Source organism: Pan troglodytes, chromosome 7, assembly GCF_028858775.2.
Source record: "Pan troglodytes isolate AG18354 chromosome 7, NHGRI_mPanTro3-v2.0_pri, whole genome shotgun sequence".
In the NCBI taxonomy this organism is placed as follows: Eukaryota; Metazoa; Chordata; class Mammalia; order Primates; family Hominidae; genus Pan; species Pan troglodytes.
Window position 1 is genome coordinate 13,942,614 of NC_072405.2, and position 15,180 is coordinate 13,957,793.

The 15,180-nt window shown below is 46.4% G+C and overlaps 2 protein-coding genes across 3 annotated transcripts; both read right to left on the reverse strand.

Annotated features, from left to right (window-relative positions):
* Window positions 1-401: 401 nt before the first annotated feature.
* DEFA6 (defensin alpha 6) lies at window positions 402-1,621 on the reverse strand. Its single transcript, NM_001033907.1, has 2 exons — window positions 1,429-1,621; window positions 402-511 (listed from the first exon to the last, which is right to left on the reverse strand). Exons 1-2 carry the CDS (start codon window positions 1,619-1,621, stop codon window positions 402-404), a joined length of 303 nt encoding a protein of 100 aa, NP_001029079.1.
* A 9,372-nt stretch (window positions 1,622-10,993) lies between these two features.
* Window positions 10,994-13,608, reverse strand: DEFA4 (defensin alpha 4). 2 transcript variants are annotated; one of them, XM_009454777.5, is made up of 3 exons: window positions 13,511-13,608; window positions 12,013-12,196; window positions 10,994-11,426 (listed from the first exon to the last, which is right to left on the reverse strand). In XM_009454777.5, exons 2-3 carry the CDS (start codon window positions 12,182-12,184, stop codon window positions 11,305-11,307), a joined length of 294 nt encoding a protein of 97 aa, XP_009453052.1. In that variant the 5' UTR covers window positions 12,185-12,196; window positions 13,511-13,608; the 3' UTR covers window positions 10,994-11,304. The 2 variants fall into 2 exon arrangements, with proteins under 2 accessions (XP_009453052.1, NP_001029078.1); NM_001033906.1 differs by lacking the exon at window positions 13,511-13,608 and having other exon boundaries at window positions 11,305-11,426; window positions 12,013-12,184.
* Window positions 13,609-15,180: the final 1,572 nt, after the last annotated feature.

A 15,180-nucleotide genomic window follows, 5' to 3' on the forward strand; every position in this document is an offset into this window, starting at 1 on the left:
AGAATCACTTGAACCCAGGAGGTAGAGGTTTCAGTGAGCCAAGATTGTGCCACTGCACTGCAGCCTGGGCAATAGAGCGAGACTCCATCTCAGAAAGCAAAAAACAAAAAACAAAAAACCCAAATCCTCTCTTCTCTCAACATCCTCTCTACCACTTCTCTGGTCTACATAGAAAACTCTTTCGAAGAGCTAGTGTTTTGATGTACGACTTGGGTTTTTGTTTTTGCATCCGAAGAATCCTGAATTATCAAACTCCAGAAAAGCACAAACACAAAAGAACTTGCTGAAAGGACTTTATTTGAGATGAGGAAACAAAGTTGATGGCAAAGTACAGGACACACGACAGTTTCCTTCTAGGTCATAAAGCAAATTATGAATACATTTCTCTCTGTTCTCATCCCTCAGAGGCAGCAGAATCTGTGGTTAATACCCATGACAGTGCAGGTCCCATAGGAATATTCTGTCGAATAACAGGACCTTCTGCAATGGCAAGTGAAAGCCCTTGTTGAGCCTGGGGACAGAGAGAGAGACCATCAGAAATTGAGCACCAGGGTCAGCAGCGGGCAGTAAAGAGAATCTTCAGGAAGTTGCATGCTTGCTGACATGTAATGCTGGCTGCATTACAGCCAATAGCATGATCACACCATCAATAGGAATAAATACGCAGAGCAGTGTTGGTCACACACAGGATTAGAGACCCATTCTGATATGCTGCACTTATCTGCTCCTGCCCTGTCACACACACATCTGAATGCACCCATATGACTGTCTCCAGTTTCCAACGGTTCCTATAAAAGTCAGATTAAAAAACATTCCTTTAGCAGCTGGATGTGGTGGCTTACGCCTGTAATCCCAGCACTTTGGGAGGCCAAGGTGGGTTTATCACAAGGTCAGGAGTTCAAGACTAGCCTGGCCAAGATGGTGAAACCCCGTTTCTACTAAAAAAAAAAATACAAAATTTAGCCAGGCTTGGTGGCTGGTGCCTGTAATCCTAGTGACTTGGGAGGCTGAGGCAGAGAATTGCTTGAACCCAGGAGGCGGAGGTTGCAGTGATCTGAGATAGTGCCACTGTGCTCCAGCCTGGGTGACAGAGCGAGACTCCATCAAACAAAACAAAACAAAACAAAACAAAGCAAAACAAAACATTCTTTTAAAATTAGGCTCTCTTCCTTGAAGTAGAGACTCCTCAATACATTTCTACATGGCAAAAAATTAGAAAATTTCATAGACTTATCATAGAATTAAAAAATCTTTAGAGAAAAGTCATGCCTTGAATATCACTGATTCTTCCTTTTCAGTACAAACATAAAGTAATTGAGGCCTGGGGAGGTGATCACCTAAGAGAAAGAGCCAGCTGTTGGATCTAATTCTAGAAGTGCTTGGTTTTCCTCTCTACACTCCTAGCTCTGCAATGCTGGTGTCTCTTACCCAAAGCTCTAAGACTTGAGCTTGCATCCTCTGCAAAGGAGACGGCAAAGTCCTGGTCATTTGCCCCACGCTGCTCCTGGGCGTCAGCCTCATAAGCTTTTGCCTGCAGTGGCTCATCCTCGGCTTGGAGTGGCTCAGCCTTGGCCTGGAGGGCCACGAGGAGAACAGCAGTGAGGATGGTGAGGGTTCTCATGGCTAGGGTCGCTGGAGGAGAGAGAGCAGGAGCAGATGTGTGGGGAGTGAGGAGCCAGCCTGGATTTATAGGTCTGCTGGGAGAAGGCTCAGGGACAGATGTTGCGGTGAGACGGGGAGTGCATGTGATTGGGGAGCAGAAGAGCTACCCTTGCCCTCCATGTCCCTTTGATGCTCCTTTGTTCTCCAAGCTTCATTGTAGTGTGAGGCTGTTTATTGAGTGTCTGTTCTGGTCCCAGCTGATAGTGATGATAAGAACAGTGTTACATTGTCCTGTTTTCCATCTGCTGGAATATTTACTTGTTAATATTCAAAAAAGAAAAGAACAGTGCTTTCAATGAATAATTTCAGGAATCAAATGCCTCTTATTTTCTGAAGGTGGGGCTGGCCACTCTCTGGAGGTCTAGACCTTGAGGCCAGAGCTGGATCCCGCTAGAGTAGAGAGTTAATTCATTGCAGGATTCAGGGGGCATTTCTGCCCTCATGAAGGAGGCTTTGAGATTATGGGGTGAATAGGCTCTTGTGGGGCACAGTGTGGAGAAGATAATGACCTTATCAGCCTATAAGGGAAAAGAACTCAGTGGGATACTAGGTAAAGAGTTAGTAAAACTAAAGCCAAAAGATTTATTTCAAGAAACCCATGTGATCTGAATGTATCAAGTAAAATATATACTAGGTATTTCTCTCCACTTTGAGAAATATCGAAACAATTGACATGTCCCCAATCCCCCTCTGAAATTTTATTTTTAATTTTAGAAAATGTTGAATTGCCCACAAGGACCATTCAAAGGGTAAAAGGAGTAATGAGCCTCCATCCTTGCCCCAGCCCTGCAGCTCTGCTCCAGGAAATCTCCATTTAAAAATTAAACATTGGTTTGCGCTTTGTTTTTTCTCCCTAATGCTGTAATTTGAATACTTGGTAGCTCAAAACATATAGAACTCTACCATTATTTTCATAGTCTCTTGTTTCTGGTCTTCTATTCAGGTATTTTATCCATTTTGAGTTAAGTTTTGTATATGCCAAAAGAGAAGGGTCCAGTTTTATTGTTTCGCGTATGGAAATAGTATTCCCACCACCATTTATTGAAGAGACTCCCCTGTCCCTATTGTGTCTTCTTGATGCCATTGTCAAAAGTTACTTGACCATATGTGTTTGGATGTATTTCTGGACTCTCAATTTTTTTTCACTGGTATGTGTCTGGTTTTATGTCAGTACCATATTGTTTTGATTACCGTAGCTTTGTAATATAATTTAAAACCAGGAATTGTGATGTCTTCAACTTTGTTTTTTTTTTCTCAGAATTGTTTTGTCTGTTTGGGTTCTTTCACCATTTCATACAAATTTTAGGATTTTTTTTTTTTATTTCTGTAAAGAATGCCATGGGGATTTGGATAGGAATCGTGCTGAATCTGTATATTGTTTTGTTTGGGATAGACATTTTAACAATCTTAATTCTTCCAATTTTCAGCCCAGGATATCTTTCCATTTATTTTTACATTCTTTAATTTCTTTCACTATTTTTTTTTTCATTTTCAGTGTGTAGATCCTTCACCTCCTTGTTTCTTCCTAGGTGTTTTATTTTTTGATGCTATTGTAAATGGAATTGTTTCTTGATTTTTGTTTCAGTTTTGTTAGGGAATCTATGGGCATTTAAAAATGCATTTGTTCTGTATTTATTTGAATTTTGCCTTCATTTACCCAGCAGGAGATGACCATTTAACTAACATCTAAATTTCGAATTAAACTTTCCCTCTCCAACCCAAACTGTAATTGTCCATTGTGACTTATAGCTGTCTATGCCTCTTTCCCCAGTAGTTCATGGGACAGGCAATAATTACTCTTATCACCTGGAAATCCTACCCTGGAGCTGTTACTCAGATACCCTGATCTAGCTAACAGGACAAGATACTTCTGTAAATAAGTGATCTAATTTGTCTTGACTTAAAGGAGCATTTTGGAATTGTGTGCTCTATCTTTGGAAACTAAGAAGTGTTCCTAGCCTATTTTAATTGAAATAGAAGATAATGCAGACCAATCCCCATGGGCATTGGTAAATGTTTAGACAGATGGGGTGCAGGAAGGCTTATCAGGATCCATATCGCAGCTTGTAAAGTCACCACAATCACCACGCCAACAGACGGAACGCCTGGAAGTAAACAAAACTTCTAGAACAGTAGAACATCAAAGGGTGTCGGGGACAAGGGAACTTCACGTAGTTCCTTTCCCTCTCTCTACTTACCTTCCTGCCCCTAGAGTCACATACATGCAAATACTGAAGCACAAGCTCTATTTTGAAGAGCCCGTTTACTCTAGGATCCAGCTTTCAATGATCATGCACAAAATCGAGGCAGGTGTATCTCCCCCTTGTTTAGCCAACAGGCTCCTGCAAGAGAAGTAACCTCCCTACCGTGACCCGCAGTCACGAGGACCTCATCTCTGTTAACTGCCTTTCTTGAGATAACCCCACCGCACTCCCACATGGAAGCCCTAATAAGAAGCGAGCATCTTGGAGATGCCACCGAGATGAAGTTGACTTAGGCCAAGGGCTGTCTCTGTTGTCCTCAGTGGCTCCAGCATACCTCCACCCTGAGATGTCCTCACACATCAGACGCTGACCTAGCAGAGCCCACACCATCTTCCAGTAAAGAAGAACCTGCCCTTACAGAGAACTGGGCGCGCAGCACTGCAGTAGCACCTTAAGGACAGCAGGTGGCACTCCTGCCCTTAAACAGGAGTTTACCCAAGAGGGACTTCAAATGGGAGCGCTGTAAAGTGCTGTTCAGCAAACACATTGTTTTCTTCTGCACCCGAAAGTGTACATATTACAACATTAGTTCAGGGGGCACAGAATACACTGCTGCTGGTTCCGTGTCAGCGGTAGCTGCTGGCCCTGGAAGGCTGGCCTGCCCCGTCTCTAACCTAGTGTCATGATGTCGTTCCCCCTTGTGCTGGCTGCGGGGCTGAGGACCTGAGACTGGGGGCCTCTGCTCTTTCTCCTGGGTGGCAATGCTCCTGTCCCTGCCTCCTTCCCAGTCTGTGGTGGGGACTCGACAGCCAGGGCAGGTCAGGTTCTCAGTCTGTGCTGAGGTCTCACCTGGGCCTTGCCTCTGTCTCCCCCAGGTGGCTCCCAAACCCCAATTAGAACAGAGTGAGTCTGTATCTCGTGGTCCCTTTCACCTTTCTTTCTGGGCTGCACCAGAACCTTGGCAGAAATCAGTGGTTTAAGCAAAAAATGGTGCTACATGTAAAAGTCTTTGCAACACTTTCACTTCCACCCCCACCCACCCTGCCCCCAGCACAGTGTCCTGGACTTGCCACCAGTGTCAACTCTGAGTGTAGACACAACTGAAACTGTTCCTTCATACACATGCAGTTAAGCTTTCAGACACTCAACAAGAGCCTTGACACCCTCAAGCTGGGGTAAATATCCTGGGGAAGCTCTGGGTGGGGGTGCAGGTGTGTGTGTGAGAGGAGAGAGGCCTTCAGCAGCAGCAAGAATATTCCCACACTCCCCGAGGCTGTCTGGTGACCCCAGCAGACACAGTGAGTGTGGACCTTGGGCAGGGCCCTGGGACATGGTTTTGACCCAGTGTGGAAGGGCAGTTTTGGAACAGAGTGTGTGTGTTAGCGTGGGGTAGGGCGGGGGCTGCGTGGGGGTGAGCTCTGAGAACTGTCCACCTCCCAGCCCCTGAGAGTGCACCGCCCTGTCCCTCCCCTCAGCCTTTTGTCCACCTCCCTGCAGGAAGGGTCCTGGTGCTGCCTGTGCCACACAGCAACTCCCAGGCCTGCAGATCCAGCTGGGACAGGCAGGAGCTCCAAGTCCCCTGCCCTTTGTCCGCCTTTCCCAGCCTCCTCTCACATGCTGTCTATGTGTCTGGTGTTGTTGCCTGCAGCAATTTTTACAAATCACTATGAAAGAATAACTCTCTTGGGCTGTTTTAAAATGTGGTCCCAATTCTTGGTCTCTTCTCCCACAGAAAGGGAGGTTTACTTCTTTCCTGTTGGATCTAGGTCGGGTGACATCTTCACCAATAGAATGCACCTGACTTAGCACCATGCCGTTTGCTGGGCCCAGGTGCTAAGACACTGGTATTTTTCACTTTCACCATCTTGGATGGCGCTGCAGTTGGAATATTTTTGTCCCTCTGAAATTCATATATTGAAATATTAAACCACCAGGTGATAGCATTAACAGGTGGTGCCTCTGGGGAGGTGAGTAGATCCGGAGGGCACCTCATGAATAGGATTAGTGCCCTTATAGAAGAGACCCCAAGGAGCTCCTTCATTCCTTCCATCAGGTGAGGACACAGTGAGGAGGTGCCATCTATGAACGAAAAAGCTGGTTCTCAGCAGACACCAAATCTGCTGCCACCTTGATTTGGACTTCTCAACCTCTAGAACACTGAAAAATATATCTGTTGTTCATAAGCAACTCAGTTTATGGTATTTTTTTTTTAAATAGTGGCTCAAACGGACTAAGAGGGCTGGTCACTTGGGGGTCCAGACACCGTGTTTTGAGGAAGCCTCAGCCTCGCACAGGAAGATGAACTGAGGGCACCTGCGAGGGTGAGCTAGAGAACACAGAACAGCCAGCTTTCTGGGAAAAACCAAAACTCTGATTTACAGTGTTTGTAAATTTCTGTGGTTAGAATCCTCCCAGCTCTGGACGGTTTAAAAAATGTCACACAAACCACCTTTCTCATGAGCCGGCATGATCTGGCCCCAGCGCATCACAAGGTCCCATCCCTCAGCCCTGTGAGAGCTCCCAGCTGAGCCAGCACTGCCTGCCACCTGTGTGCGAGTGTCTCAGCCCTGAGCTCCTCAGATCCCAGCAGAACCTCTCCTCTGAGCCAGGCCCAAATTGCCAAGGTAAGAGTGAAGACCTGATGGTGCTGTTTCAGTCCACTATGTTTGGGACATCTTTCCACACAGCAGTAGATGAACAGAGGGCATTGTCACAGTCTTGGCGAGAAGTTGGACTTGTGCATTTCTGCTTGTGTAAACTTCTGCTTCTCTAAAATATTGGCGAAGTAGGACTGAATCCTCTTACCTTATTCCCAAAGTGTCACAAAGAGCCCATGGTGGTGGGAGCATGAGATTGTGGACTGTTTGGAGTGACCGAAGAACCCTCTCACCCATTCTTAGTTTAAATTCTTCCCGCTGGGAGCAGGGGTGGTGTGGGAGCCAGGTGGAGTCTCAACCTCTGCCCTCAGTAACAGACTCAGAGGAGGCCATAGGACTCAGGAGTTGGCTGAAACAACAGGGAAAGAAGTAGGGATTTTCTCTAGGAGATTAGCTGCGAAGGGCACAGAGAGATGACCATGAATGACTTGGCTGTCACCTGGGGAGAGATCCCAAAGTAAGATCAAGAGAAACAAAGGGGAAAAAAGGTAAAGACAACAAAGTAACTCATGCTTTGAGTCCTTGGACCAAGCATTTCCTAAAGCCAGAATTCCTAGGTATGGGAGTGAAAATGTTGACTCAGGGCTGGACAAGGTAGCTCAGCTTGTAATCCTAGCACTTTGGGAGGCTGAGGAGGAAGAATTGCTTAAGGCCAGGAGTTTGAGACCAGCTTGAGCAACATATCAAGACCCCTGCCTCTTAAAAAAAAATGGTGACTCAGCTTGACCTGATTTCTAACGTTTTACTCCAAGACTCCACTAAGATGCCTGAAAAAGATCAAAAATACCAAACTCGGAGAGCCTGAGGCAAAGACGGTGCCGTGCACAAGGACAGGAGATGAGAGCAGATGACAAGTGTCCCAGTGCAGCTTAAGAGCAGATGACAGGTGTCCCAAGAGCAGCTTGGGTATCAGGCTCCCTGGTGATTCCCATGCACAGCCCCGGGGAGAACAGCCTTATTGATGGTGATCAGCAGGGAAGGAGGGACGGCTACATTAGAGGCTGGAAGGACAGCGGGTGAGTCAGGGATGGGGAGCTTCATAGTTGATGTTCAGAAATGGAGGAATTCCAGGTGGTGGCAGGAGCTAGTGGGTGGCCATGGGGTGGAGGGCTGGGACAAAGAGGGGGTGGGGTCACTGTCATCCAGGCGGACAAAGCACTGAGAGGCTGGGAGGGTGACCGGCCAGGTAACATTACAGTGAAAGACCGTTTCCCGTAATCTTAAGTTTCTGAGTGAGTTGAGTGGCTTTGAGCAGCAAAAGGAAAAAATACATAGGTGTAGAAAAAGAGAATAAGTAGTTGTCTGATGTCTTCCATTCTGGTCCTGCTTGTAAGAAGAGTTCAAGTTCTCAAACAGAGAAACAGAAAAGAAAAAAATGGCTGTCTTGTATTAAAAAGAAATTCAGGAGGCTTTTAAGAAATGTCAAGGAAGTATTTATTGAACACTGTTGAAATAAGAGTCAAAACGCTGCAATAGGGTGAGCCGTTGAACTCAACTGTCCTGAAGCCCAAGGCAGGAATATGTAGGCCCTGGGTTAAGCTAGTGGAAAAGTTCTGGTGGTTGTTGGTGGGGAAGTTGAGCAGTGTGATTGGGCAATCTTTGTTAGCTAATTTATTAGGAGATAGGCTCCTATTTTCCCACAGAGACAAGGCTGCTATTCCCTTGAGTAATTACATTTATAGGGATGAGGCATCTGACTTACTCTTTATTGTTCTACCACTCAAGTGATTCAAGGTAGAAAATGTCTTGTATGTCATCAGTAAACATAGAGTGCATCCAAATGAACGTTTCTGGGTCTCACTTGAGGCCGAGCAAGTTGCCCTGGTTGTTTGGAGACCCTCACACCTCTCCCTGCATTCTCTGTCCCTAGAGTTTACAGCTGTCATCGCCCACCCTAGACTGCAGTAGCAGAAGCCACATGCGGTGCTCCCAGTGTGTCTTTATCCACACAGAGGAGCAGAGAGGCTCCTTCCTCGTCTGGCCCTTTCCCTTGGATTGATGGATGCTTCTCAGCACATCAGCCTGAATTCTACTCCATCCTTCTGTGTTGTAACAACAATTCCTCTTAATTCAATGGAGGTTGACCTCCTCCTGCATAGCTCTTGCCCTGATTCTACATTCTCTACCTAATTTTCTGCTTTAATCATTCTTTTAATCTATTGAAAGTTTCAACATCTTTATGTTTCAGTTTAAGATTCACCATGAAATCTATCCTTGGCATTCCATGACAGAATGGTCTTTTCCTACTTCCAAAAGTCCTAATGCTTCATTAAACCACATTTTACCCATCATAGTCTCCTATATTTTAGTCTTTTTAATTAGTTTTAATTAGTCTTTTTTAAGGAATGCTGTCACATGGACTAGACACACGGGCTGCTTTACCTCTGTAGGCTTCAGTATTTTTTTTGTAAGCTGCTTAGGAAAAACAGTGCAATTCTGTATCAATATAAATTTTGAGTACAATTAATTAATTTAGTTGAAATTAATTTATTGATCATGTGCAATGTATTAGGTGGTCATCTATGCACTGTGGTAAGATGATGAGGAAAACATGCAGCTTCCCTCCCAGTGTTGGGAGACAAATGTTCCAGAGAGTAAATGAAATGCACAGATGTGAGATAGCTTACAATTCTACAGTTAAAAATAAAGAGAAGAGGGGGATAGAGGTCACCAGGGGGAACTTGTTGCAATTTGAAATTAAGAAATCAGCAAAGCCCTCAGTGACAAAGGGAAGTTCTAGCAGAGACCCCAGGATCTAGGGCGCAAGCCAGGTGGACTTCTGGGAAGTGCAGAAACCGCGTGATGGAGTCAGCCCGACTCAGTGGACGGTTAGGAGAAATATGCAGAGTTACAGCAAGAACTGCGTGACTTCAAGTCAGTGGCGGTTACAGGAACCCAAGGAAGACTGTCCGCCTTTCACATCCTGAAACCCAAAATGTCACCTTCACCTTCGATACCAGGGGAAGACCTTGGACCATTTCTTTGTCAATCACAGACCCACTGTGTCTTCCCTGGGACGTGCATTGGGTTCCCCAGCTGTGAAGTGTCTCATTGGGGTGCCTGGACCCCTAAGCTGCCTCTTCAGACAGGCAGAGCCTCAGTCTGGGGCTGAGACCTGCTCAGAATCTGCATGGGGTAGATGTGGAGAACACCTGCTTCCTTCTCCTGGGCTCTGGGCATTGTGGGTGGTTGGTGTTGGTGGTCACAGCTGTGTCTTGGCCCATCAGATTGTTTTGGTCAAGAATGGGGAATAATCCTACTAGAATCACTGTCCCTTTATTTGCAAACTGTAGTTTCTCTGTCACTCTTGGAAGTTGTGGGGGCATTCTATGAATGACCCTCCAGATAAGAGGAGCCATGGCTTGAACAGAGAAGGTATTTTTCCAAGCATGTGTAGTGGATTCATAAACTGGAACTGCTAGATCCAAAATATAAGAAATCTGTGGCCCAAGCTGGACTTGTCCCTGGAGCTTTGTGATCATGTCCTCATAGGCCATTGACAAGACATCCTCAACTATTGTTAAAGGTACAGTAGGTTTCTAGGGTAGGGACAGAGAGGAGAGACAGGAAGAGAGGTCACATCACACCCCAGCAAGATGTCAGCCTGGCCCTCAGGGACACCCGGGTTAGGCAGTGACCCTGTTCTCTTGGAGGGGAGGAGGAAGACAAGCTCAGGAAGGTACAGACCCCACGTGTGCTGTGCCTGATGGGGAGGCTGCAGTTGAAGGTAGGACAGCAGGGGACGCTGTGGCCTTTCCGGGAAATGCTCTGAGCATCTCAGAGAGCACTCCCGGTTCATTCCCTTTCCCTAGACCTGGTTTCTTGCTCACTCACCGATGTGCAGGATGTTGTGGTTATCAGAGCCGCAGCCTGCAGCAACAACAGGAATGTAAGGTTTCTGGTGAAGCTGTATTTTCCCAGCAGAATCACGTTCTCAGCGGCTTTAAGGCAACCCAAGAGAGTGCGCGTTGCAAAGTGCAGTGGAGCATTTGTGTGTGTGCGTTTTCTGGGTGTGAAGACGACTTTATGGGTGTGAAATCCAGGTCTTAGTAGACGTGGCTGGAGGGTGCTCTTCATGAGGACATCCCATTGTGGGCTGCTGTGTTTTGTGTTCCATGCACCCCGCCTTTGCTAACAACCCATTTCCCTCTTAATTAAAGTTGTTTCAGTGGATCTCCTATAACCCTATGTCTTAAAAGGCAAATGTGTGACCTGGACACGTTCAATAAAACTCCAGTATTTTGACGCAGAGGATGGTGGTTTTTCCCGAGAAGTAGTGAGGTTGTGAGTAGCTAAACTGGAAGCTGACATTGATTCTTTTGCCTAGTATATGAGAGTTGTCTTTGAGAGTGAATCCATTCAAAATGAGGCAGAATGAAAAGACACAGCAGTGAATGGTGAGATCAGTGGCATCATTTGTGCCTTCCTTTCAATTTGTGTCTGAAGTCATGGCTCCTTCTTAAAAATTCTAGATTTTGAAACTTTAATTTTTTCCAAAATATTCATGTAGGATTCTGGCAGTTGCTTTCTAGTGTCTTGACACAGACACATATCAAATTTTAAAGAGGTGTAAACAAAGAAATCTTGTTACGAGATATATATTTAGGATCAAGAAAGATGTTAAGGACAAAGTATAGGAGAAACAACCATTTCCTGTAGCTCTCAAAGCAAATTATGAGCTCATTTTTTCTCTATTCTGCAAGCTCAGCTGCAGAAGCATGTGAAGCTGACACCACCGATGATGGCGTTCCCAGCATGACATTCTCTTGGACAGCAGAACGTTAATCTACACGCGTGCAGCAGTATGTGAAACTCACACCACCAATGAGGCAGTTCCCAACACGAAGTTCTGTTCGCCGGCAGAATACTAATCTGCAAGAGCAGACCATGCCCCTTGTTGAGCCTGGGAACACAGAGAGAGCATGAGAAATTAAGCACCCAGGTCAGCGGTGGGTGGTAAAGGGAATCTTGGAGAAGTCACATGCTGGCTGACAGGTGATGCTGGCTGCATTAGTGCCGGTAGCACAAACAACCTTAGTCAATAGGAATAAATACACAGAGCAATGCTGCTCATACAGGATTTGAGACTCATTCTCATTCGCTCTGATTTCTGTGCTTTTGCCCCATCAGACACACACCTGAACATACTCTTAAGCCCATCTCCAGTTTTTAAAATTTCCTTTGTTGGCAGAATAAAATATTTTCCCTATAATATCTACTTGTTTAGATCCAGAAAGAACTGGTCAATCTGTCTCTCCATATCTTAACCCTAGCAAATTTTATAGACATACCTTGGAATCAAGTCTTTGGAGAAAGAAGACTACTTACATTTGTTTGTCTCTCTATTCAGTTTGGAGATAAGAAAATCAAGGCCCAGAGGTGGTAAGTAAAGCCACCTAAGTGACATCCACCATTGAGATGTGATTCCAGAGCCCATCTCCCATCCGTCTCTCTAGACTCGGTAGCTTTTTTATGCTGGCCTCTCTCACCTGAAACCTGAAGAGCAGAGCTTTTATCCCATGCAAAGGAAATAGATATGTCCTGGTCTTCTGGCCCACGCTGCTCCTGGCCTGGAGCCTCATCGCCTCTTGCCTGGAGTGGGCCTGCCCGGACCTGGAGGGCTACCAAGAGAATGGCAGCGAGGATGGCGATAATCCTCATGGCTGGAGTGACCTGGAGGAGGGAGAGCAGGAGCAGCTGTGTGGGGAGGGAGAAGCCAGCTTGGATTTATAGCTTTGCTGGGAGAAGGCTCAGAGACAAGAAACCTCTGGCCTTCTGAGTGAGAGGAGGTGTGCATTTTGTTAGAGAGGATGCTGACTCCTATTGGCCTTGACGTCCCTGGAATGCTCCTCTGCTCTCCCAGCTTTCTTCACAGGAAGCTCTATGTTTGGTGTCTGTGCTAGGTTGAAGTTGATGGTGATGATGAGGACCCTGGCATTTTTTCCTGTTTTCAGGAAATACCTAATATTTCCTGGTTAAATCTTTAATATTCTAAAAAGAATGGAAACAGTGCTTTCATTCAATAATTTAAGAGAGCAAATGCCTCTTATTTCCTGATAATGGGCCCTACTATTCTCTTCAGGTCTAAACACTGGTGCCAGACCTGAATTCCAGTGGAGTAGAGAGTAACTCATTGCAGGCTTCTAGGTCATTATACCCTCATGAAGGGGCGACTGAGGTTATGGGGTGAGTAGTCTCCTGTAGGGGCCAGAGTGAAGAGGACAATGACCTTATCAGGCTACAGGTGAAATGAGCTCAGTGAGAGAGATAAAGAGTTGTGTAAGGTTCATGAGTTGCTAGGTGCATACACGTGGTCCTTTCTCTCACAGCATGTAAAAAATCAGCTCAACATGGATTGAAGACTCAACATAGACTTGAAAAGACCTGAAACCATACAACTACGAGAAGCACATACAAAGATAAAGCTTTGGACATTGACATGAGTAATGATTTCTTGGCTATGACACCAAAGGCACAGGCAATAAACAAATGGGAAAATAGACAAGCGGGGCTGCATTGAACGCTAAAGCATCTTCATAGCAAAGGAAACAATCAACTGAGGGAAACGACAACCCAGAAAATGAGAGAAAATGTTTGCAAAGCCTACGTGGTAGAAGGGGTAAATATCTGAATACATAAGGAAGTCAAACAACTCAATAGCAAAAAACAAACAACCTGATTGCAAAACAGACCTAGGACCTGCAGAGGCTTCTCTCACAATAAAATAATGTTTTAAGGAGCTGTGATCGTCTTTATTGGACATGTCAAGTAGGACACGTGTGTTTGGAAGGAAACTTTTTGAGTTTCTCTATTGACTTAGCTGGTAGCCATTACCCCCAGCAGCCGCCAGACACCCAGATAGAAGTTCACAGCAGGGGCTTCACCCGCTGGGTCCCTCTGGGGTGGCCCCACAGTCAGAGGTCAGACTGGGGACACAGCTTCAATATTGAAACCTCAGTGTGAAAGTTTAAGTTTTGTGTTACTTACAGATCCTCAAGCTAGGCAGGGCGAGCAGAGAGGGCAGACAGCAGTCCTGTGTTCCAGGTCTTATGTAGCAAGAGCAACCATGCACACAGAGGAGAGGACTTCCCTATTTAAGGATCTTTTGGTATCAGGTGTCCTAATTTTTCAGGGTTACTTTCTATTGGGTACTTTAAATAACTGTTAACAAGCGCAGTTGAGAAATTTGGCAGAAAGCTGGAGTTCAAGCAGGAGTCCACGGAGGGACCGACCCCTCGTCTAGTTTGGTCAGCCCTGGCCAGGCCCAGGAAGCAATCAACTGTGGATTCCTCATGACTCCTAAGACAATTGACCCCATGATACCTATGCTGGTGGCTGAGGCCGAACTACCTGGACCGAGGGAATATTTAAAGCCACCAGGAGAGCCTGGCCTGCATATTGTTGTGTACACCTTGCGAGGAGACTAGGATCAAAATGCCACCCACACACAGATGAGAATTTGGAATGTGGTCTGAACTGACCTCTGCAGGCCCTGGGGTCTATCCATAAAAACAAATCCAAGCCATTCAGACAAGTAAGGTTGGAGAATACCTGGGTGAGACTGAATACCGCCTGGGCTTGTGTTGCTGGATAGGGCAGGTTGCAGGCTCCCGAGTAAAGGATGTGCATATAGCATGTGGTTCCCTAGAGGGGACAGTCACCTTTTTGCTTGGCCTTAGATAGTTCAAGGCTAAATGACTGTCTAGGTCATCCAGGCCAAGGACTCATCAAATGATTGCGTGACACCTAATGTCTGTCAGAAGTCCCTCAGGATGGTGGCCAAAGCTGCAGCGAGATTGGTGTTAGCTTGCATCAACTTGTGTTGTGAGCTCAAATACCCTGTTCCCAAACCAATCCCGTAGGCTTACGAGTCTCCCTACACCCAGAGTTAGGAAGATGGTCACTGGGTGGGTGGGATGCATAAGCTTTCCCTTGTGTGGTCCCTCCTGGGTTATTTGAAGGGGAGTCCCAGGGAGACTAGTGCACATTTTAAAATGTACCACTCTCCACCATCCTCCTCCTTGTAGTGAGGTAAACGGGATGAGGTTTCTGGAAATGAGAAAAGAATGCAGTCGTTCCTGAGGGAATGAATACCTATAGTGAGGTTGCTGAACCCAGTATGCAGTCCAGGCAGCCCCTGCCACCATGGGAAGGTCGTGCACAGCGCTGGTCCAGCAGGCTGGGTGCTCAGGGCCTCCTGTGCAGCTCTGCGTGAAGGCAGCAGGCACTGGGCTATGGAGGACTGGGGGCAGCGGCACTCTCAGTCTTGAGGGAAGAGGCATCTCAAGCCTCGCTAGGGTTGGTCGCTGTTCCAGAGCAGTGAAGTCGGCTGCCCCTCTGAGGAAGCAGTGAGTTCCTGATCTGTTGCAGGCCCAGCAATTTCACCTTTGGAGGAAGTGGGCACTGGACTCATTCCAGCAGAGGAAGAAATTAGGGCTATTTGGGGACCTGGGCCCCAGATGATGGTTTTAGGTTCTAGGGCATTAGTAGGTGCCTGAAGGGCCCAGTGGATATGGATGTAGAGGCAAAATGAGAAGGGGTGTGTGTGCACGTGGGGAAGGTCTGGTGGTTGTGGGGATGTCCAGTGTCCTGCAGAAGTGAAACCTGGACCAGCCTCCTGCACACAGAACACACTCCAATCCATAGGCATTTTCCTA

Coding starts and splice junctions, on each gene's coding strand:
- DEFA6 (NM_001033907.1), bottom strand. CDS start 1,621: ATGAGAACCCTCACCATCCTCACTGCTGTTCTCCTCGTGGCCCTCCAG. Junction 512..1,428: donor CTCAAGTCTTAGAGCTTTGG/GTAAGAGACACC, acceptor CTCTGTCCCCAG/GCTCAACAAGGGCTTTCACT.
- DEFA4 (XM_009454777.5), bottom strand. CDS start 12,184: ATGAGGATTATCGCCATCCTCGCTGCCATTCTCTTGGTAGCCCTCCAG. Junction 11,427..12,012: donor CTCTGCTCTTCAGGTTTCAG/GTGAGAGAGGCC, acceptor CTGTGTTCCCAG/GCTCAACAAGGGGCATGGTC.